Source organism: Meles meles, chromosome 14, assembly GCF_922984935.1.
Source record: "Meles meles chromosome 14, mMelMel3.1 paternal haplotype, whole genome shotgun sequence".
NCBI classification, from domain to species: domain Eukaryota; kingdom Metazoa; phylum Chordata; class Mammalia; order Carnivora; family Mustelidae; genus Meles; species Meles meles.
Window position 1 is genome coordinate 22,430,377 of NC_060079.1, and position 23,589 is coordinate 22,453,965.

At 51.5% G+C, this 23,589-nt stretch overlaps 1 protein-coding gene across 3 annotated transcripts in view; it reads left to right on the forward strand.

Moving 5' to 3' along the window:
• ATP7B (ATPase copper transporting beta) overlaps positions 1-23,298 on the forward strand; it is a 72,832-nt gene extending 49,534 nt beyond the window's left edge. For all 3 annotated transcript variants that reach the window (XM_045978409.1, XM_045978408.1, XM_045978410.1), the window contains 15 exons: positions 255-429; positions 1,462-1,695; positions 2,413-2,504; positions 9,414-9,541; positions 9,656-9,810; positions 10,028-10,162; positions 13,265-13,459; positions 14,863-15,045; positions 16,345-16,513; positions 18,073-18,216; positions 19,421-19,563; positions 20,964-21,167; positions 21,268-21,385; positions 21,872-21,974; positions 22,501-23,298. In XM_045978409.1, coding sequence (XP_045834365.1) covers positions 255-429; positions 1,462-1,695; positions 2,413-2,504; positions 9,414-9,541; positions 9,656-9,810; positions 10,028-10,162; positions 13,265-13,459; positions 14,863-15,045; positions 16,345-16,513; positions 18,073-18,216; positions 19,421-19,563; positions 20,964-21,167; positions 21,268-21,385; positions 21,872-21,974; positions 22,501-22,774 — 2,452 coding nt within the window. In that variant the 3' untranslated portion in view covers positions 22,775-23,298. The remainder of the gene's footprint in view (positions 1-254; positions 430-1,461; positions 1,696-2,412; positions 2,505-9,413; positions 9,542-9,655; positions 9,811-10,027; positions 10,163-13,264; positions 13,460-14,862; positions 15,046-16,344; positions 16,514-18,072; positions 18,217-19,420; positions 19,564-20,963; positions 21,168-21,267; positions 21,386-21,871; positions 21,975-22,500) is intronic.
• Positions 23,299-23,589: the final 291 nt, after the last annotated feature.

Sequence of the window (23,589 nt, forward strand, 5' to 3'; positions counted from 1 at the left end):
TAGAGGCGGCGGGTCAGCCTCAGGCGGGCAGGATGTCTGTGTATCTCTGGAACATCCCCGAGAAGTTTAAACCCGTAGGTGCTTTCTCAGGTGACTGGGTGTCAGGGAGGGAGCCTTCCCCTTGTTCCACACCCCTGGTGGTCTGTCCCAGACATGTGACAAAAGCAAGTCTGAAACTGAGGCCCCAGGAGGAGGCCAGCCCACAATCCAAGTGACAGATGCTAATAGGCTGGTGTCACTGCTTTGCTTTGCAGGTGGAGGAAGTCTTTCCTGTGCAGCCTGGTGTTTGGCATCCCCGTCATGGGTCTCATGATCTACATGCTGGTGCCCAGCCACGAGCCCCACGAGGCCATGGTCCTGGACCGCAACATCATTCCGGGACTGTCCATCCTCAATCTCATCTTCTTTATCTTGTGTACCTTTGTCCAGGTGCGTAACCGGGGGGGCCAACCTCTGCCCTCTCGCGCCAGACACAGCGGTTCAGCGCGGCTCTACCACAGCTTCCCTGCGGGAGCTCTTTTTCTGTCTTACTCTTGAGGGGCAGGGGGCAGGTGGGCATAAAAGGACCTGGTCTCACCGTCACTTTCACGGTTGTAGGTGATCAGACTCTCTGTATAACAAGCCCTGAGCCGGGCCCCCTGGAACTTCTACTCCAGGGCTGGGAGGAGGGAGCTGTGTTGCTGGTGGGAAGTGTGCCCTCCGCCTGCTTTAGAATAGAAAATAAAACTCCTGCCCCAACGATAGAATGTTTAGTTTAAGACTATCTGAGGGCAATTATTATAGCCTGAACTTGCTTTTTCCTGTATTTTCTTTTTAATTACAATTGTGATGTATATTTGTTGTAGGCAGTTCAAACCATGATGAACTAGAAGCAGCAAAGGGGAAGATATTCCTTCCTTGGAATCATACCCAGCCTCCAGCCCAATCCTAGTCCCCGGGGTTGTTACTGGTTGGACGTGCATGTTCACGGATCCTCATCTATGTAGAGAAAATACATGTTTGCTTATATATGTAGGTGTGTGTGCATGTTCACGCTATACAGACACATGGGCTTTTTATTTTAAACTGGAATAGGATCATACTCGATAAATTGATTTATAACCAGCTTTTTCAGTTAACCGTGTATTACGGGCATCTTTCATGCCAGGGGTTTGTAGATCTAGCACATTCTTTCTCAGGACTACAGAGTCCTGTCTACAGTATAAACGAACCATGACTTATGTCCCCATAGCCCCCTCGCCCTGTTGATGGACATCGTTCAGGTTGACCCTGAATGGGTCAAGACCTTGGCCCTCCATTCCTGTGAGTGGCTGTGAATCAGGAAATGCATTGCCTCCATGTCCCTTGCCGAGGAAGAAGTCATGTCTGAGTGTTTGCAGGCCGAGGGGCCTCTGGGCGTCTGGTCATTCCTCAGACTCCAGGCCTCCTTGAGCAGCTGTTGCTTCTTCCGCTGTCTTTCAGCTCCTCGGCGGGTGGTACTTCTACGTCCAGGCCTACAGGTCTCTGAAGCACGGGACGGCCAACATGGACGTGCTCATCGTGCTGGCCACCACCATCGCTTACACCTACTCGCTAGTCATCCTGGTGGTGGCCGTAGCCGAGAAGGCCGAGAGGAGCCCCGTGACCTTCTTCGACACCCCCCCCATGCTCTTTGTGTTCATTGCCCTGGGGCGGTGGCTGGAACACGTGGCGAAGGTAACCGTAGCTTCAGGTGAAAAAAGAACTGTTTCTTCAGTAACATAAATCTTAATTCACCCGAGCACCTTGTTTAGAATTACTAATTACACACAGTCTAGCGAAAGACTTCACGAAATGTGAAACCTACTATAATTAGGTGTTCTGATCACTAATCTCCAAACTGGTTGCTACTTCCGAAATCCCAGCTAATCTGGTTAATTATTGAAACCTTTGCTCAGGCACATTGTGTAACAGAAAGAACCCTGGATGGCAGGCCAGCGCTCACTCCCCTCTTTGTATGGAACCGACCACATGGCTTGTTAGTCCATGAATCCACGGGTCTATCTGAGGGTCATGCCATTTTTAACACCCTGCATTATACCCACATTTTAACCTATTCTGTAAAAGAGTGGGACTGTAGCTCTAAAGAAATTAGATTGAACCTTAAAAAAAAAAAAAAGCAGTTAATGGGCAGACTGGTTTTGTATTTTCAGCTGGAATGTAATTCATAGAACTTTGTGACATTGTGCATTCGGTGTGGCAGTGACGTGGCTGCGTGTGGACAGCAGTGACATCTGTCCTGGAGCACTACGTGTCCTGACGTGCACTGTGGCTGTGTTCAGGGTCAGCCTCTTTCTGCAGGGGCTTTCTGTAACACCTGCCTAGCGAGTGTTGGTGTGACTTTGCATGGGTTGCTTACGGTAGATCTCATTTTCCATTCTGATTATTTCCTAGAGCAAAACCTCAGAAGCCCTTGCCAAACTCATGTCTCTCCAAGCCACAGAAGCCACCGTTGTGACCCTTGGTGAGGACAACTTGATTGTCAGGTGGGTTCTCTTCAGAGTTTTCAACCAATTTATATTCATCTCAAAACACCCTTCATATTTGCAACGTTCCATTAGACCTTGTGGGGGCAGGTAAAGACTTGTATGGTCAGATCTTCCCTTTCGATCCAGGTAATTAACAGGGCATTTGCAGACTACAACATAGGCAGGCATGTGGGAGTAGGCCACATGACAAATGGGGGCGGTGGTGACTAGTGTTCCTGGATAGAGAAAGGGAAGGCTAGAGGTGGTCAGGGAGAGCTTCCAAGAGCACCGCCTACGTGCTGGACCTTCCTCACAAAATCTGGAGGATTTACACGGGCTGGGAGGTAGGGTTTCAACTTGCCAAAAATACAAGTGGGAGAAGTACTTCTCTTCTCCATAAAGTTGGCAGATATTAAAAATAATAATGATTATTATCATTACTGCTGGAACTTACATAGCATTTGCTGTCTGCCAGACACTCTTTTAACCTATTCATATTAAATCTAATTCAAAGAAAAAAACTGTGGGAAGGGGGCGTCTGGGTGGCTCAGTGGGTTAAGCCTCTGCCTTTGACTCAGGTCATGATCTCAAGGTCCTGGGATCAAGCCCACATCAGGCTCTCTGCCCAGCAGGGAGCCTGCTTCTCCCTCTCTCTCTCTGCCTGCCTCTATGCTTGCTTGTGATCTCTCTCTCTGTGTCAAATAAATTAAATTAAATTAAAAAAACAAACAAAAAAAACTGTGGGAGGAAAGGGCTGTTCCTAGCCATGTTTCGCAGATGAGGACACTGATGATCAGAGAAGCTAAGCAACCTACCCAGCGTCCCAGCAGTGCTAAGTGCTGGGATGGGCCAGGCTCTGGACAAAGAGTCCACGCTCTTAATCGGTCCACATACTGACTCTTAAGGTGTGTAAATAATACGGACATTTGCACAACTTAAGGCTTCTGTACTTCCCTGGTCAACCTCGTTTTTGTATTCTAGGGGGTGCTTGTTTCAGATGGTCTTTACATTCCTGAACTCTCTCTCCGGCCCCACCACTTTCCCCTTTGACCCGGGACCTCACTCTGACTGCTGAAACTGGAAGCTCGGAGGTGGGAAATCCATCAGTTCCGTGTCCCTCAGCCTGCAACGCTAACCTTCCCCACTGCACGCTCCCTTCCTCCCACCCCGGGGGAAGAGGTCTCTGCTCTGGTTCTCTGTTCAGGAGCCTCACTCTGTCAGTTTCTCCTTGACCTTCAGGGTGGCCGTCTTTGCTGATTCCAGCCATCCAGTATGACGTAGTCTAGACTCCTGTTGTCAAAGCCGTCCTGTGCCCCGCCCCCACCATACTTGCCCGTTCTTCATGCTGTTGCCAGTGTGGGTTCATGAGTGTGTCCCCCAGAGATGGCCCTCAGAGGCTGAGAGCCCACCACCCTGCCTTCCAGGGGGGCACTCAGTGAGCCTTTGTGTGAATGAGGCCCTGGGCGACCCCAGCGTGGAGGCGCTGGTTTTTGTCTGGGTGCTAGCTTTTAAATCCTGGGTGGAATTATGAGATTTGAGAACCTACCATGTATCAGTCCCACTGGCCGGTACTTCATGTAAACTACTTAATCGCACTGGTTAACTCCCCTGTGAGGTAGGTGCTCCCACCATCGCCGTGTCTTTAGGAAGAACCTGAAGCCCAGTGGGGTGGAGTGACTTGCCCGGAACCTGGAGCAGGTGAGTGGTGGAGCTGGGACAGGCTCCTTCTTGGCCACCTGCTCCCTGTCTTCCAGGCAGGAGGAGCCTGTGTGACCGAGGAGCTGGCATGTGCAGGCCGCCACAGGCACTCGACTGTTTGGGGGACCCGGCAGCATTTGCATATCTTGGCTGGTTTTTTTCTCCTTATAAATTAACGACATGAGAGTTTCTGAGACATGGAAGTGTTCAGATGGGGAGCAAAGCCGTGACAACTGTGCTTCCTCACTGCCTTTCGTTTTGAGCACTGGCCGCACTCACACGGACTGCTCTGTTGATTGGGCTATGAGGACACGTGCATCCTTGCCAGAAGGCAAAAGCTGTGTGAAATGCCCAAGGACGGCAGGGTTACCCCAGCCACAGCTCAGTTCTCTATCAAAGACTGCGGTTCGCTTTTGTTGCTGTGGACACTCATGGGCCAGACTCCTACCTTCATTGTGTGGTGGCGCCATTTTCTAAGTTAGGGGCCAGAAGACCAGGGTTCCTTCTGGCCTTGCGGTAGACGGGCTGTGTGCAGGAGCCGGTCAGTTATGGCCTGTGGGGCACGGTTCCTGTCTGTCAGACTAGGGTGATGGTTCCAACCCCACCTTCCTGACTGTGTGCTCCAGGCTGCTGGGAGGTGATGGGCCCGTGGTCACACTCTGCTCTCCCAGGGTCAGGGCCACGCACTGTTCTGCTGAGGAGCTTGGCTTTCTGTAAGAGGAGCTGTGCTGGTGCCAGGGCCCCCGAGTCAGCCTCTGCCTTCTGTGGGGCCTTGTCACACTGGGCCTCTGCATGCCATTGGAAGGCCACCAGGGTTTCCTGCCTCAGCTATTTCCTTTCGGCGAGACTTGGGCCTATCCCTCTGCCAGGGACACCTGTCTGTCCCAAGTCTTGGGTGATGGGAGGGTCTGTGATCAGTCTGACATGCGGTCACCTCTGGTAAGCCCTGCCCCTTCCTGTTGTCACCGCTCTGTCTCCTACAGCACTGCCACAGGGTCTTCCTTGGCCTCCCGTGGGAATAAATATCTTCCCGGATTCAAACCAGTGATCTCCTGGAAGCACAGATCTGCTGGTATTCCTCTGTAGCTGGAGCTCCTTCTGCAGCTTCCTGCCGTCCTTAGGATGAAGTCTGTGTGCTTAGTGCACGTGTGAGACTCGTTGTCTACCCCAGCCCGCCTCTTGGCCTCAGCCTCTTGTGCACCACACCTCCCCTTGTCCGGGCCACACCCCCCTGGCAGCTCCCAGGAGGAGGCTCTTGGGTCTCACCTCACACTTCCCTCTTCCCCTCTGCCTGGCTGCTTGTCCTTCAGGGCTCAACTTGGGGAGTGGGAAGCGGTGGGGAACATCATCCAGAATCCCTTCCTGTCCCCAGGACTGCTTGGCTGTTGCTCCACTTGCCCTGGGACACCCACGTGGCAGGTGCTCGGATCACTAGTTGAATGAATGAAAGGACTATGAAATGTTAAATCACCCCATGTTTGTGGGGGTGACATTCAAGAGCCTACACGACCTGGTCCCCAGTCTCCTGCATTGAAATCTCCTGTGGTAGTGGGGAAAGCGGAGTTATACAGTTTGTCTAGGTACTGGCCGTTCCGTTCTGAGTTTTTGTCTTTTTACCTTGTGTTAGATGAGGAGGGAGAGGAGCGAGGAGATGGGTGTGGTAGACGGACTCCTGGCAGAAGTTCTTGAAGCAGAAGAAATGCCAGGGAAATCACTGTCTCTCAATGAAGTGTATTCCTGCACCTCGGCATTTTGGGGAGATACAAGCTTCTGAAGAAGAAATGCTGGGAATTCCCTGGAAGGAGCCACCTTGACCCCCATCAGTGCTTTTCTCTTTAAATGAAGCTGTTTGGACTTAGAATGATAATGGTTAATTCAGATCAAAGGGAAATTCAGCTTTTGATTCAGCAGAGATTGGCATTACTACAGGTTTCTTTGACGGGCACCCAGTTGGACATGGGTGCCAATTTCTTGAAGCAGCCCCACAGAAGCAAACCATCTAAAGCTTAGCCGTTAGGTTGTGCAGGGGAAGAAGGCTCTGCTCTTAGCTCCCGATGCCCCTTCACAAGTGAGCAGGTGCTCCTTCTCCCGACAGGCCTGTCTTGCCAAGTGAGGACGTGGTGTGATGGCAAACTCCTCCAGGTCACGTAGGCAGGCCTCAGAGGGCAGGGCCTGGGCGTCCCCATCACTGGGAGACTTTAAGAAGCACCAAAGAACATTCTCGGATTATGGAGACTCCTCCTCTCCTCCCTGTTTGCCACCCTGCCCAGGCCCCAAACAGATTTCCTCATACCTGCTCCCCGCACTCAAGACCTCAGGGTGCCCCTTCTTTTCCTGACCCGTTTATTGTATCGTGGCCATTCCTAGACTTACATACATGAGTCTGCTTGTGGCCTCTGGGCTGTCAGCGTCTTGAGAGAAAGGCTCCATTTTGTCCTGTGCATATCCCAGTCCAGCACAGGGCCTGCTACACAGGGACCCGTCACTAGGGAAAACGTCCAGTAAGTAAAGTTCCCTGGGTGCTCACCGTATGCCAGGCACTGTACTACGTACTGAACACACATCATCTCAGTTAATCCTGGAACAAAATCCCTGTTGGAGAAGTGGCTTTGTACAAGGATTTGACCCCGATGGCACCAGTGCCCTGCGACTCACCCGTGCTCTAGCAAGGACTCCGAGCTCCCAAGGTCAGGGCCATGTTTGCTTTGCTCCCCACCGTGTCCCTGGCACACATAGGGGCTCCCGCGGTGCTGAGCCTGTATTTCTGTGCAGTGGCCCGAGCTGCGTGCACTCACAGCCTTGCAGGGAGGGGGCGGCACGGGACGCTAAGATGGACCTCTGGATACAGACACACTCTTGAGTCCTCGTTTTGCAAGGATGCTCCTGCACAGTTTTTTAAAAAAGAAAACTTTGATGGAAGTATTTACTATCTCTGCACATTTTGGTTCCCAAGTTTTATACATTTATCCATAGCAATGTTTAAAGAAATGGGCATGTAGATTCAGTTCCGTGCCTGAGAAATCTTTTAAGTTTTTGCTCTACTGGCAGTGAATATCACTTACCTCATATACTTTTGGGAAGATTTGGTGAGAAAAAAAACATGTACAAATCCATTAGCCTGGTATGTACACTTAGTAAAGTTCTGTTTTACCTTCTCACGTGGCTAAGGCAGCTCACTGTCCATTTTTCTCTGTGGAAGTTTGAGTGTAGTCCTTATAAAATGAAGGGAATGTTAACATAACCTCAGAGCTTGCTTATCTGCCTTTGTCACTGTTCGTGAGGCACTGTTATAAACGGGTGACCCTTGAACAATGGTGGGGCAGAGGGGCACTGACCCAGTGCAGAGTCGAAAATCCAAGTGTAACCTCTGACTCCCAAAAACTTGACTAATAAGCTACAGTTGACTCAAAGCCTTACTGATAACGTAAACAGTGGGTTAGTAACTGATTTTGTATGTTACTATATACTGTGTTCTTAGAGTAAAGTAAGAGAAAAGAAACTGTCAGGAAAATCAGAAGGGAGAGAAACATATTTGTATTTCTGTATTGTATTTATTAAAAACCTGCCTGTACCCACAAGGTGCAAACCTGGTTGTTCGAGGGTCGGCTGTATACAGGGACATGTACAGGAGCCCTGGCAGGCTCCGGCTGGCTGTCTCGCTGTCCCTGCCCTTCCCTCCCCTCGCCCACCATGTGTCTGTCTGTCTCAGGTCGACCCTGCCCCTCCCGCCCCCCCAGCATCCAGTCCTTACACACCTATGGCTCCCATGTTCCTGTCTGACCCCATGTCCTCTTCTGCCGAAGCACAACTTCCCGCAAAAGCATCCCGAGCTGCTGTCCTGGCTCCACAGGCTCTCGTCTGCCCCTCCCACCGAGCTGCTGCCCTCCACCAGCTCCTGAAACTGTCCCCCCACCCAAGCAGATCACTTCCATGTACCCCAACCCAACTACTGCCAGGTTTGCCTTCATTTTGGCCTCTTACCAGCCTTCCTCCAGGCCCTCAATCTCTCCATGAAAACTTTCTGTTGGTTTTTTTTTTTTTTTTTTTTATGCACATGTGGCTGACCTTCACAGAGGTACAAAGCCCAAGTGCAGAGTGTGATTAAGTTTGCATATCTGGCAGCAGGACTGGGACACCTCCCCCACCTTGCAGGCCTCCCTGCCCCATCTACCTTGGTGCAGCGGGCCAGCCCCGGGGCTTAGTTCTAGACGCCTTGTCTTTTCCACTCGCACGCCCAGGTGAGCTGGCACCATTTCCTGGCTGCAAATGCTGTCTGTATTTGGACAGCTCCCAGATCTGTTCCTCTCAGCTCAAGTCCCATTTCCTACTTCCTGCTTGACATTTTCCCTGGAAGTCGCACAGGCTTCCCAGACCCCACATGTCAACATGAAGGTCTTCATTTTGTCTCTTCTCCTTCTCTTCTCTCGCCCTCCCTCAGCTGCTTCTGCACACTTGCCTCCGTCTCAGTAACAGAACTCAGAGCTCCTCTTTGATTCTCTTATTTCCGCATTTAGCCTTTGCCGTCTTTTGCTTGGGTGGCTGCCACAGCCCACCTCTTCTCCTGGCTTCTATTATTGTCCCTGCTGCCTGCTCTCACGCAGCAGCCAGAGAGATGACTTGAAAATGTGAATCAGATTATGTCACTTCCAGCAAAAACCTTATATCCAAAGCCCGTACTGTGCTGTGCTCCGCACGTCCCAACAGGACCCGGACTGCTTGCTTCTCTTCCTGCTTCTCAAAGGCACCCTTCCTGCCTGCCTTAAGGCCTTTGCATTAGTTGGGTTTTTCCCCTTGAACTTTCTTTTGCCTATATGTTGGTCCCTCTTATCATCCAGGTCTCAGCTCATCTTCCAAGTGAACCCTCTCTGCCCCACAGAACAAACAAACAAAACTTCTGGTCAGATTATTTGCATCCTAATGCTTATTTAATACCTGGGACTGTCTTCTTATCTGTTTCTCCTGCGGAATTGGTCTTCCTGAGGATAGAGACTTGGCTGTCCTGTTCCCAGCTATACGGCCAGTGCCAAATACAGTGCCTGTCCCTTAGTATTTGCACAGTAAAGGCTCGATCTGAACATGAACAGATAAAATGAATACTGCTGCTTGGTGTAAAGCGAGGAGCGTGTAACCAGTCCAGCACTTGGTCGGGACCCCGAGCTGCGTGGCCAACCGGGAGGGCTGCGCTCCGACTCATTGCTGTGCGTGTAACCTGAGTTGGCTTTGTTGCAGGGAGGAGCAGGTGCCCATGGAGCTGGTACAGCGGGGTGACATCATCAAGGTGGTCCCCGGGGGGAAGTTCCCAGTGGATGGGAAAATCCTGGAAGGCAACACCATGGTGGACGAGTCCCTCATCACAGGTGAGGCAGCTCGTCTCCTCTTCCCTGTGGGCGGGTATGGCAGGAGTTGCCAGGTCACGTGAACCCTGAACTGGGGCTGAGGGTGTGACGGTTGATGTCTTTCCCCACCTCCAGGAGAAGCCATGCCTGTCACGAAGAAACCCGGAAGCATAGTGATTGCTGGGTCTATAAATGCACATGGCTCTGTACTCGTTAATGCCACTCACGTGGGCAATGACACCACGTTGGCTCAGATCGTGAAATTGGTAGAAGAGGCTCAGATGTCAAAGGTAACAAAGAGAGTTTTAAAAATAACCTCACATCAGCTTCCTCCTTTTAGAAGCGATTCCGAGAGTTTCGTAGATTCAGGCAGGTTTTGTTGAGTAGGGAGTGATTAGTAAACGTGTTAATGCGGGGGCTCAGAACTCCAGTGCTCACCCGTGCCTGTGGGGATGTATTTCTTTGTGGATTGTAATTTCCCGTGGTCTTGGTGTTTTATTTTCATAGGCACCCATTCAGCAACTGGCTGACCGATTTAGTGGATATTTTGTCCCATTTATCATCATCATTTCAACGCTGACGTTGGTGGTATGGATTATAATCGGTTTTATCGATTTTGGTGTTGTTCAGAAATACTTTCCTGTAAGTTGAATGCTTTGGGCAGTATGGTTGCTATGTTTTAAGTAATCTCTTGCCATTAATCCTGTTCTCTTGTATCTTAGATTCGTTGGGCTTTAATTACCCATTACATTTACTTGCTTCACTTATTAGCAGCAAAATCTTAGCCAAGATAGCACGATCACTCTATTTCTGCAATTTTTTTTTAAAAGATGCCCTTTGCCTTCTAGTTAAATAATTTCCCAGACACCAGTTAGCTCTCAGTTGTCATGCCTATAACATTTAGATAATGTGACCTTGGCCATTTCTCGGGTCATGAGGCACATATCAGAGGTCACTTCACAATTTTGATGGTATGATAATATCATTTTAACAGATTTTAAGACAATGAGTTTTTTGCTCTCTATGTCTGATATTGCCATCTTCAACCTTGCAGTTCCCCAGGCAGTGCTAATAGCTTTTTAATAATAATATTTATTAAACATACATGAGACAATGGAATATACTTTCTTGAGTTAAAAAGTAGATGATGAATGCTCTCTTAGAAAATACTATGTTGTCAGGGCGCCTGGGTGGCTCAGTGGTTTAAGCCGCTGCCTTCGGCTCAGGTCATGATCTCAGGGTCCTGGGATCGAGTCCCGCATCGGGCTCTCTGCTCGGCAGGGAGCCTGCTTCCCTCTCACTCTCTGCCTGCCTCTCTGCCTACTTGTATCTCTCTCTGTCAAATAAATAAATAAAATCTTTAAAATAAAAAAAAAAAAAGAAAATACTATGTTGTCAAACTTCCAAAAAAGTGGAGAGTCCCCAAAAAACCTTTTCCGCTCGAGAAGTAAGAACTGTATACAACAGTAATTCTCAATAGGGAGTAATTTTATTGTCCCAGGAGACATTTGACAATGTCTGGAGGTATTTGGTTGTCATGACTGGGGAGGGAATGCTGCTGATACCTAGTGGGTAGAGATCGAAGGTGCTGCCAGACATCCTACCAGGCCAAGGACAGCCCCCCACAACCACCAGTCCTCTCTCCCCAAATGTCAAGTAGTGCCGAGCTTGAGAAACCTTGATGTGCATCAACGGGGAATGGCCCGCTTGGAGTCCTATTTGACAGCTACCCAATGAGTGGAACAGTGTTTTATCTATGGTTTAAAGTATCTCCTACTTAGCCAGATCGAATGCCTCTTTTACCTTAGAGCCATAGAATAAGAAACTGTAAATGCAGAATGGATAATTTTTTTCTTTAAAAAAAATGTCTACCCTAATTAAAGGCATATCTGAAATTCTTGGGGTCCATGTCATTTACTGAGATGTCATCCTCTCTCTCGAATGTCCTATCCTAAAATGAAAAATGTCCTAGTTGAATTCTTGACATCTAAGGAGACCTCAGTGCTTTGAAGAGGAACCTAGGACTATATTCCTAGAATTTGCCAGTGGCTATTATGGCACCTAACTCCCTCAAATTCCTGCTTTTGTGGGAGCTCACTGGCATGTGGCTGTTGGAAAAGTCATTCCTAAACAGGTTGGAGTATGGGGCTTCCTGCTGTTCCCTGCCTTTCCATCTTACTTTGGCTTCTTCTGTTTTTATCTGCAACATCAGGGAGGATGCTGGCAAAGGAGGGACTGCATGTTCCTGTAAGGTATTATCACCCTGCTGTCTAAGTCTTTGTAGGGAGAGGTTCATGTCACCCTCTAGACGTCCACCCATCCCATCAGAATGCCCAGTGTTATTTTGATGAGAATTACTGGAGTTTTGGGGGTTTTTTTGAAATCACATCATCTTTATCTCAAAACATTCCATGTCTTAAACACAGTGTCCCTCTATCCAAATCCAACTGTTTCTAATCGAAGTAAAATGACCCTTTAATAATACACCTTATCTTAGAGTTCTGCCTTTCAAAATCAAGGAATAAAGTGTAGGTGGAAGCTAAAGAGGTTGTGGTCTGTATCCTTGATTTCGAAAACACTGCGATGAAAGTGAATTCAGTGTCTCTTGATTGTGCTGCAGAGACACCTGCCATTTTGCAAAATAAACCAATGGAATGCAAAATGTCAGAATGCAAATGGTAATGCCTTTATGTGTCGCCAGGTAACTGGAAAGGAGACCCATATTTTGTTCGTTTTGGGTTTACAAAGAAAACAATAGCAGAAGAAAATAAAGATGGCTCCAAATTCCATCCTAGGAATGATGATTTTTTGCACTCTGGGAAACCTCTTTCCAGTATTGTTGAAAGCTGTATAGAGATACAGGCAGGTAATTTTGCACTAATTCAGTCACAACACATGCCATTTTGTACTTGCTTTTTTTGCTTAACAATGTTGCTGGGATCTTTCCATGTCAGCAAGTATAGGCATACACCATCGTTTCAACAATTGCATAAGATTTCATTATGCACCTCATACCCTCCATTTAATTCACCAATTCCCTCTGGGGTGTCTCTAGTTTTTTTAAAAAAACGCTGTGATAAGTATCTTTGTATATTTTGCCACTTGTATGATTATCACCTTAGGGTAGATTTCCTGGAAGACCTATCATTTTTTCAAGTTTTCACAATAATGATAAAATTATAATAATGTGTAATATTGTTAATATGTAATATTGATAATGTGATCGTTACAGTTTCTCAGGGGCTTCGCCCATGCCAGGTTTTGTACAATGTACATTTGTGTGTTTGTGTATTTATATGTGTATCAGCTCATTTAACCCTTACGACAACCAGCTGGGCGTGCTTGGTCCTATCGTGTCCGTCCGGATGTGAGGGAACTGACACTTGCAGAGACGGGAGTCAGTTCCAGGGCCAGCACGGACGTGCGCGGTCCAGTTCCGCAGTCTGCGCTCCTTCCCCTAGCAGGGAGTTCTGCACGACTCTCTCCTCCCATCATGCTCTCTTAGAGGAAAGCCTAGAGTGTCAAGTTGGAAAACTGGGGTGGGTACCAGTAAGGTGAGCCACATGATAACACAGCACGGAAACAGCGTGGACCCCACACGTTCCCCAGACCCCGGCTCATCACTCATTGCAGCTCGCAGCTGCTCGTGCTGAGATGTGCTCATGCTGAAATGCTCTGTGATTGGAAGTCACTGTGATTCCTCCTTTAACCCTCAGCCTGCCTTTATCTCTTACCCCTTTGCAGACCCACAGCAAGCACATCTCCCAGGCAGAGGTGGTCATCCGGTTTGCGTTCCAGACGTCCATCACGGTGCTGTGCATCGCCTGCCCCTGCTCCCTGGGCCTGGCCACGCCCACGGCGGTCATGGTGGGCACCGGCGTGGCCGCCCAGAATGGCATCCTCATCAAAGGAGGCAAGCCTCTGGAGATGGCCCACAAGGTTGGCCCTTGCGCTCCTGGCTATCCTCTGAGGTGTCGCCAGGAATGACGCCATAGCTGTTACTTCGTGATTTTTACTTATTTATTTTTTTTGGAAACTGAAGAGGCTGGGTGGGAAAGTGGTATCTGTTTACATTCTGTATTAAGAGAAAAACCTGGAAGAGGCTTGAGGACAGCACTGTTAAGTAAAACAGGAAGCCCGCAGGGGCTGGGAATGATAGTAGCAGGAACAGCTGGCAGCTGCAGGATTAAATATGAATTGATTTAATCTCATTAACAACTCTTTGATGTAGGTGCTTATCATTCCCATTTCTCAGAGGAGGAAGCTCAGCAGGAGCTGAACCCAGAGAACCACTGGGAGCGGAGGAGGGGTCTGAAGCGCCCACGGTGGGGGTGGGGGTGGGTTACTTGTGGCTGCAGAATGCAAGGATGAACTAAAGGAGGCAAGGATTGTTGGAGGAAGAGCAGTTAAGTGTGTTGCAGAGACCATCACTCAGCACTGGGCCAAGCTGAGGGCTGTGGGCTAAGGGAGGGGGAGCCGTGCCTGTGGGGCCGTCGGACCACAGCAAACAGCCGGACTTCTGTAGGGTTTGGGGAGGTATGGAGCTCAGGGATGAGTGGGCTCTGGCCCTGGACACAGGTACCAAATGGCAGAATCCAGAGCCATGGGGACAGGTGCAAGTTCCCATTGACCAAATGGGTCTGGTGGAGAAACTGGCTCTGGTGGTGGCTCGTTATTGTGGCCGGGGAATGCTCCCTTTTTCACTCTCACTCTCTCTTTTTTAAAGATTTTATTTATTTGAGAGCGAGGAGAAAGCGAGATAAAGCACAAGAAGTAGGGCAGGGGTAGAGGGAGAAGCAGGCTCCCCACTGAGCAGGGAGCCTGATGCAGGGCTGGATCCCGGGACCCTGAGATCATGACCTGAGCAGAAGGCAGAGGCTTAACAACTGAGCCACCCAGGCGCCCCTCCCTTCCTTTTTTGAACCTGGAGTGCGAGCTCCTCATTCGCAGTAGGCATTTGCACTTGGACCATAGAAATGCTGTGCACAGGGAGATGGGCAGACTGCCAGGGTCCTGACACGGGAAATGTGCATGGTGTCACTTTCCAGAAGATGGTGCCATGCCATGTGCTGTCAAATTAGAGTGACATTTTCTTGCTCAGTCTGCTGAAGGTTAAGTCACAATGCAGACTGTTTTGGCCAGACAGAAAGGGAAACTGTGTCTTTGTCATGGGAGTGGTTGAACCGTGGGATTGATTGCAGAAGATGTGTTAACGTGAGTTATGAAGGGGTGTTGTTACCTGCTTGAGCTAGGTTGAATGGAGTTCTGCCCCAAGATTGTGTGGGCTCTTAAAGTCCCTTCCATCTGTATTCGTGGTCACCAAGACGCGGTTGTTTTGGCAGATAAAGACCGTGATGTTTGACAAAACTGGCACCATCACCCATGGGGTCCCCAAAGTCATGAGGGTCCTCCTGCTCGTGGATGTGGCCATGATGCCCCTCAGGAAGGTTCTTGCTGTGGTGGGGACTGCGGAGGCCAGCAGCGAGCACCCCTTGGGCGTGGCAGTCACCAAGTACTGTAAAGAGGTATGCAGACCTGGGCAGTGCCCGTCTCTTCCCCCTCCCCTCCAACTGCAAACTCTCCCTTACCCTCCCCCAGACCCCAGCCTCCTCCTCCGCTTCACTGGCTGGGCTGGAAGCCTCCAAGCACCTTCCTCCTCACATGCCTCTTCTCCTGCTGCTTCTGTACCCTGGGTCAGCTGCCTTGCAGGAGGCCTCAGCCTGTGGGGTTTGGGAACCCCTCAACAGGCCCCTGTGGCGTAGGTGGAGATGCAGCGGTCAGTGATGGGGTCCCTTGTCCCATTTCCAGACCGTCACAAAAGTGGCTGAGTGTTACCGGTCACTTACGAAGCAGGTACTGAGCGTCTGGGCTTGGAACAACAAAAAAACGGCTGGGATGTGAGCTCCACCCTCTGGGAGCTGACCGTCCAGTGGGGAGGGCGGGCGGCGGATCAGCCCAGTCCTTTCTGAGTGCTTAGTGCAAAGGGGAATACAGAACTGGATGGGGGGTTAGGGCGAGACAAAGAGAGAGCCCCTCGGCCGGGGACAGGGAAATGGAGAGGAACCAGCAGAGGTGAGCCAAGGGCCCAGTGGATTCTTGGCAGTTAATGGGGAATCATTCGTCCTTTGACCTCGCCAGACAAAGGTCCTGTTTCGTTTTCTGTTTTCAGTCTAAATATAGAAGCAGCAGGTTGTGCCAGAATGTTGTCCTGAAAAATTTTAAACGGTCTGGGCAAAGACAATTAATGCCTTGGAGCAAAGCTGACTGCTCTACCTGGACAGGGAGTCTTCCAGAAATCTCTGTCGGTGTTTAGTGAAGGGTCATTCAGACCACCATTTCCCCCCCTCTCTTGTGATGCTTCAGGACGAATGTGCTCTGTCATCCCTCCTTTGCTGTGTGGTTAACCCCACATGAAGCTCCTCACGCCTTTCTCCTGCCTCTCCCTTGTCCCCGCAGGGCCTGTAAATGGGCAGTGACCTCCTGATAGCTTCCAAGCAGCTTCGTTCCCGTTTGCCTGTTCCATCATTCTCATGAAATTATTTGCAACATAAAAATAATATCTCTCCTCTTTTTGGCCCCACCCACCCAACCTCCTTAATTTGAGGCATCTGCTGTGAACTGCTCTTCTCCCTTCTGGTCTGTCCCTTGTCCCGTGTCATGAGATAGCCATTTAATGATTTATCATGTCTGCGTCGGCTGAGGGAAGGAATTGCCGAGTTACTAGTCGATCTCCTCACCTGCCCCGTCCTGATTTCCTCTCGGCTCCTGGTTGGTGCCGCTCTCTCTTGCCTCTACTCACCTCCCCTCTCTCCCTGCCTTCACAGGAATTGGGAACCGACACCTTGGGATACTGCACAGACTTCCAAGCAGTGCCTGGCTGTGGAATCGGCTGCAAAGTCAGTAGTGTGGAGGGCATCCTGGCCCACAGCGAGAGCCAGCAGAGCAAACAGGCGGCTCCCCTGAGCAGGCCTGGCAGTGCTCCCGAGGAAATAGGTATCCTGGGCCCTTGTCTGTCTGCCCAGCCTGCTATGGCTTGGGCCCGGCCGGGTGCACCAGGCCAGCACACCACCGTGGTGTCCCTGGCTGTGGACAAGGGTGGCTCCTGGCCAGGGCACCGCATGCCTACTTGTTGGTCCATGGTTGCGTTCTCTGATACTTCTGAATCTTGGCAGTAATGGCAGACAGTAGTATACACTACTGAAATTCGTGGAGTATTGCTTCTGTGACCCATAATCTCGAGTCTCCTCTTTCTTTTTTCTTTTCTTTTTTTAAGATTTTTAAGATTTAAGAGAGAGAAAGAGAGGATAAGCCCAGAGGGAGAGTGGGAGAGGGAGCAGCAGACTCCCCGCTAAACAGGGAGCCCAATGTGGGGCTTGATCCCAGGGCCCCAGGATCATGAACTGAGCCGAAGACAGACCCTTGACTGACTGAGCCACTCAGGCACCCCGAGGCTCCTCTTTCTTATCCCCAGTCAGTCTTTTTTTTTTAATACTTTTTTTTTTTTTAAGATTTTATTTATTTATTTGACAGAGATCACAAGTAGGCAGAGAGAGAGAGGAGGAAGCAGGCTCCCTGCTGAGCAGAGAGCCTGATGCGGGGCTCGATCCCAGGACCCTGGGATCACGACCTGAGCCAAAGGCAGAGGCTTTAACCCACTGAGCCACCCAGGCGCCCCTCCCCAGTCAGTCTTACTTCTCTAAGCTACAGAGGGGACAGATGGGAATTCGTTTGCTCCTCCAGTCCCCCTCCTGTGCTGTAGAATCCCGATGGGATGGGTCACATTTACAGCACTGGCAGCAGTGGGGAAGGCAGATGGAAGTGGTCTGCCCGAGCCAGGAGGCGGTACTGCTTGGAGTGACAGCTGCCTTTGAAAACAGTTTTTCTGATTCAGAGGGTAGCTTGCTAGCCATCGGGGTGAGCGTGGGGAAGCCCTCTCAAACCAAAACGCCTGTGTCTGGTGGTCTCTCTTAAGTGCTCTGGGGTCTTGTTAGAAGCCTTCTGCCACCTCCTGGCAGCTCAGAACCTCAGCACAACCCTTCCATGTAGCTGCCAAGACTGGTCCGTGAGGTGACCCCCAGGTTAGTGGCACACACGGAAAGTGACAGGGGAAAGACACACACGGAAAGTGACAGGGGAAAGACTCACCCGGCCTCTTAGGAGATGCAGCTGTTAAACATCCACGAAGTAGACCAGCTGTTTGCTGATGCCCCCAGCTGCACTTGTTGCTTCTAATCTCTGCAGAAGAGGAACCGGCAGGTGCCGCCTAAAGGCAAACAAGGACACCACCAGATGTTTAACATTTATAACATCTCTAACGTGCCGGACATGCTGTCAGGACCTCTTAACACCCCTTTCGGCTCTACCCACCCACATCCCACATGGTAATTGCTCTGTTTCCCTGTCCTTTTAAGGGTGGTGTTCTGAGAGGTGCTCGCTAGTTACAGTGTTTCAAAATAGCTCAATGCACTTTTTTGCTGTTAAGAAGACTCCATGAGTCCTTTTTCACAATCAAATTGGACTATTTGGGAATAACCACAAACTCTTTGGAACAGATGTGACCCCCCAGACCTTCTCCGTGCTCATCGGGAACCGCGAATGGATGAGGCGCAATGGCCTAACCATTTCCAGCGACGTCAGTGACGCGATGGCGAGTCATGAACTGAAAGGCCAGACGGCCGTGCTGGTGGCCATTGACGGTACTGCCCCCCTCGCCTTCTGCTCTGGACAGCGGAGTTTCTTAGAGCTCTCTGGCAAAAATAGGCTTTCTCCTTTTTTTCCCCCAGTAAATCTTCCTCTCTATTAATTTAAGTTCTGTGTCCCAAAAGGCTGCCTTGCCAGCTTCTCTCTTCCTTCTCAGTCGGAGGCCCGCTCTCGCTGTGCCCGTCCTGCCCCTGAGAGTGAGGTGTCTTAGTCTTAGCCTCCTCGGTCTTAGAATCCTCCCTTGCCTTCGCCATCACTGTCTGCTTCTGTCTGAGCCTGTGGTTCCGTCGCCCTCCTCTTCATTGCTGCACACGCAGCAGCGGCCTGTTATCCAGGGGGACACCCACCGGGTCCTAAGGAATGAGATTGCTGCCCCTCCATGGAGCTGCCCAAGATCACATGTGTCTGGGCCTTTACGCCTCAGATGACTGGAATCTTACACTGTAATGGCAGTTTCTGCTTATAGAAGTAAAACTGTGCCGATGAGCAACATAGATACCTTTAACGCTTTGACGAAGTATGTCCTCTCCCACTCTTTTTTCCTTCTTGAGCCACCATGGCCTTTCCAATGTCCTTAAAACCCTTAGTCCCTTCAGCCCCTCAGATCAGAACCAGCTGTGCTGAAGGAGCCGTGCCCGGTGTCACCCCACTCCCCTGAGCCTGCAGTGCCTCCCCTCAGTGCTCGAGTGCCTTCCTGCGTCACAGCTGAAGATTCGTTCAGGCAACACCCCCACCCAACACAACGAATGCCTTCTGGAGGAAGAGGAAGGACTGATGTTCTGTTTGGACATTCGTCATTTTTCAGTAGCCTTTATCGTATTCGTTCTGTTTCTCATATTGTAATAGCTAATGTGTACCGAGTTATTATGAGCCAGGCACTCTGCAACGTAATAGATGTCCCTTGCAGAAAATTGGGGAGATTCTGAGAGCTATACAAAAGAAAATGCAATGACTCCTTACCCTGCCCCTCAGAGAGCCACTGGGAATGTTTCATATTCCTTCCAGACTTTTGTGTGCCTCTGTAAATGGAGGTCATTTTTAAAACACGAAATCAAAACCGGGCTACGTTCTATAACTTGGTGTTTTGTTTTTCACGTGTGACGTTGCGCAATGGAAACTGTTTCTGGTAGCAGAGCCTCCTTTGCCCCTTGGGCTGCCCAGGGCTTGCCCTTGTGGACTGACCGAGGGTGTTGCCTGCAGGTGTGCTCTGCGCCATGATCGCCATCGCCGACGCAGTCAAGCAGGAGGCAGCCCTGGCCGTGCACACGCTGAAGAGCATGGGTGTGGACGTGGTTCTGATCACAGGGGACAACCGGAAGACGGCCAGAGCCATCGCCACCCAGGTGCGTGCTGGGGACCGGGGGCTGGACCTCTTCCACCTTTGAGGTTGCTCTGAAGCCCCCCGGAGCACTTTGAGGAAAAGTAGGAACACCGGGGCCTGCAGTGCTCCACATTGCTTCTGGCCTCACCCCTCTCCGAGTGCTCCTGCTCTGTTCCGAGCTGTGCAGCGCCCCACGGGGACCGCCGTGCTGCCATTGCCAAGCGCACATCCCTGGAGCCTGGATGTCTGAACCTGAGACAGGCTGCTGCCCTGGAAAACGCAATTCCAACATTCTCTGTTTCTGTCTTTCCAATGGGACAAAAACAAAGATCGTGGCTCGAGAGCTGAAATATACAGGTTCTGAGGCTTGGTGTTCAGGGAATGATTTGTCCACTCAGCTCTTTGGCATGGTCGTGTGGCAGACAGACGGATAGACGTCTGGGTCCTGGCAGGTCTCCAGCAGCCCTCACTTCAGACTGCGTGCAGTGAGGACAGCACCGCTGCGCGCCTGTCCAGCCCCGCGTACAGCGAGGACTCTCGCACCAATTCCCGACGGCTGCGCACCTTTCCCAAACGTGTGTATGCCGGATGCTTTTGAAAGTGAACTGCTTCTTACAAGGGAAGCAGTGGTACTTCTCCGCATGGCCTTTCTCGCTAACGATGGACTTCGTTGAGTACCATCTCCCCTCCTGGTTCAAACTTGTTTAGCTGTTCAGCAAGCACTTGACTAAGCCCCACCCATGGGACCCGCTCCAGAGAGGAGCAAAGAGGGCAGGCGCCTGCCCTCCAGCAGCTCTGTCTTGGGGGGAAGGGTGACCAGAGGTCAGGGTTGAACTGAGTGCTCACTTCTGCAAGAGAAAAGTGCACCGGATGCGTGGGAGCTGCCAACTGACCCCAGTGTGGCAAGGGCTGGAGCCGCCTTCCCAGGGGAGGAAATGCTTAAGTCAGGAGTGGTCGGATGGAGAAGACGGGGAGGGTTGGAGAAAGGGAAGCTGACATTTCCAGGGCAGAGCGGGCAGTCTGAGCACCGCAGCACTGGGCTGGAGAGCAGCAGGAAACTGAACGGGGCAGAATCCAGCGTGGGCTGGAGGTGGGCAGGACCAGTTCCTGAGGGGTCTTGAGGAGTGTGGATGTCATCCCAGGGGAAGTGCGAGCCACTGAGAGTAACGTGACCAGCTGACCACTGTTTTGGAAAGACCAAAGATTGGGAGGTGGGCAGGGAGACCGGCATGAGGCCTGAGCCCCCATGGAAGGGGGCATGGGGATGGCAGGCCCTGGGATCTAGGGTTTGGTGACTGACACGGTTGCCTGGGCTTGGAGGCCGGAGGTGGTGGGGCCAGGATGCCTCACAGGTTTCTGCTACTGTTCACTATCCTTTGCCAACACCAGGTGTTGTCACGTATTTGGTTTTTTTCCTTTTAGGTTGGTATCAACAAAGTCTTTGCAGAGGTGCTGCCTTCTCATAAGGTGGCCAAGGTCCAGGAGCTCCAGAATGAAGGGAAAAAAGTCGCCATGGTGGGAGACGGGGTTAACGACTCGCCGGCCTTGGCCCAGGCCGATGTGGGCATTGCCATCGGGACGGGCACGGATGTCGCCATCGAGGCTGCTGACGTTGTCCTCATCAGAGTGAGCTTGGCTATATCTTCTTGTGCCCTGTTGTCCTGGTTATGGGAGCAGGGAGGGGCTGGGGACAGAGCTCCTGACGGGCCGTGTGTTCCTCCTACAGAACGATTTGCTTGATGTGGTGGCTAGCATTCACCTCTCCAAGAGGACCGTCTGGAGAATACACCTCAACCTGGTGCTGGCGTTGATTTATAACCTGATTGGAATACCCATCGCAGCAGGTAGGGTGTCTCTCCACCGCTTGGTTACCTTTGACTCCAGCCAGAGGCCGGGAAGGCTTCTCTTGGCCCGGGGGTTCCTGCCCAACTTAGTAAGTGGCCCACATCACTGGGCGGGCAGCCGGCTGGCAGGGCAGAATCATTTTAGAAAGAGTTGACATATTTTCCACTTTGTAAGTCTCTAAAGGGAAATGAAACCTGCTGAGAGGGTCCTTGGGATTCCCTATTCCCTTGCAGTGCCCCCTGAAGCCCACAGTGCTGCCTGTGGACAGTCCCAGGAAGGCCAGAGTGGGTGGGAGACTCCAATCCCCGAGACCGTAACCCCTGCTCAGCTCTAAGACCGCCTACTAAAGAGGCATGCAGGCATGTGGTCATGACGTGGCAGAAGGGGGTTCTGAGCCACCCCAAGACGGAGAACTTCACAGGGGGCAGCCCGAGGCGAGGACCTTCTCTGGGCTGTGGCGCGAGTGTTGTGCTTCCCTTGGCCAGGGGTCTTCATGCCCATCGGCGTCGTGCTGCAGCCGTGGATGGGCTCGGCGGCCATGGCGGCCTCCTCTGTGTCTGTGGTTCTCTCGTCGCTGCAGCTCAAGTGGTGAGTCCCTCCAGGCCGGAGCAAGGGCCTTCTCCCCCGCCCAGCCACCCCTAGCCCCCTGCCTGTGGGCTAGTGATGGGTGGGTGCCGTGCGCAGGGCCCCGGTGCACCGGAGGTGGGGGTGTGTAATGCCCGGATTGGCACCCTGAGGGCGCAGCTCCCCGCCACTCGGCATGCTGGGCTGCTGTAGCAGTCACTCTGCTCCAGGGTTGTTCCAGTAAATGCCATGTCCACCTGGGGTCCTCATGTATTGCCTTTCTTAATTTTTTGAAAAGACGTTGATTCGCACTTTCAGTGGCACAGCTGCAGGGTGCCGGGCATTTGGATGGGAGGTTTCTCCATCAGGCGAACTTGACTTGAACCCTAGGAGCTCAATACCCTCTCCTTTAAAAATCCTAAAATCCATGAGGTTTCCATACTATGCGTAATCCAAAGACTTTGGTGAGAGTCCTTTACCATCCTCCAAAAAAAAAAAAAAAAGCGTGTGCCCGCAATGGTTCAAGTACTCTTGGATTCTCACTCGGCAGCTATAAGAAGCCTGACCTGGAGCGGTATGAGGCCCAGGCCCAGGGCCGCATGAAGCCCCTGACGGCGTCGCAGGTGAGCGTGCACATTGGCATGGATGACCGGCGGCGGGACTCCCCGAGGGCCACACCCTGGGACCAGGTCAGCTTCATCAGCCAGGTGTCTCTGTCCTCCCTGAAGTCTGACAAGCTGTCTCGACACAGTGCTGCGGCTGAGGATGGTGGGGACAAGTGGTCTCTGCTCCTGAACGACAGAGATGAGGAGCAGTGCATCTGAAAGCTACAGGCGGGTGGAGACCCAGGGGTCCATCTCCTCACTGAGTAGCCGGCCCGGCTTCCCCGAGGACTGAGGCTCGGGCCAAACAGGCACAGCTCCAGCAGCAAGATGGGCGAAGCTCCCCTCCAGCCCTGGGGACTTCCACTCCCTGGAGACTGCTGGTCATCCCTCCTAGCATGGGTGGCACCCCTTTGTGGCTCCTGGGTCGCCCCCCTCCCTGCCCCCACTGGGATCCCAGCGGCACAGGGGCCAGGCTTCCTGGCCTGACCATGCTGTGGACCTGGGCTTGTCAGGAACCTTGCTGGACTCTAGCAGAGCAGAGGACATCCAGCGTTCCTCGCAGACCTCTTCTTTAGTGTTTGGAATGACTACTTGTAAAACAAGGAAAATGTCTTCGAGACCAAAAACTTAGCTGGGCCTTTCCTCACGAGAAGCCTGTGTTGGGTTCTTTTTGACAACACCCACATGATTGCGTATCTGAGACCACAGTTTACCTCAAATACACCCCACTGATGTCGTTGGCACCATGTCTTCCTTTTGTGTTCTTAACACTGGGACCACCCCACTGCCGGCACACCCCTGCCCGATCTCTGACAGCAGGAGCGTAGTGATCCCTGCTGCTGTTCTCAGGCGCTTCTGCCCGAATCTACTCCCTCATGCACTGGCCAGAGAGCCCGCCTTGCTTCTCTCCAGGCCGAGGAGTTCTTTCTTGCCTAGGTGCCGCTTCACCACGGAGTCCCAACCCTTCACTCCTCAGAATGATGTGCTCTTGTGGACTGTGGCTGCCCCACTGGAGTGAGGGTCTCAGAGTCTGA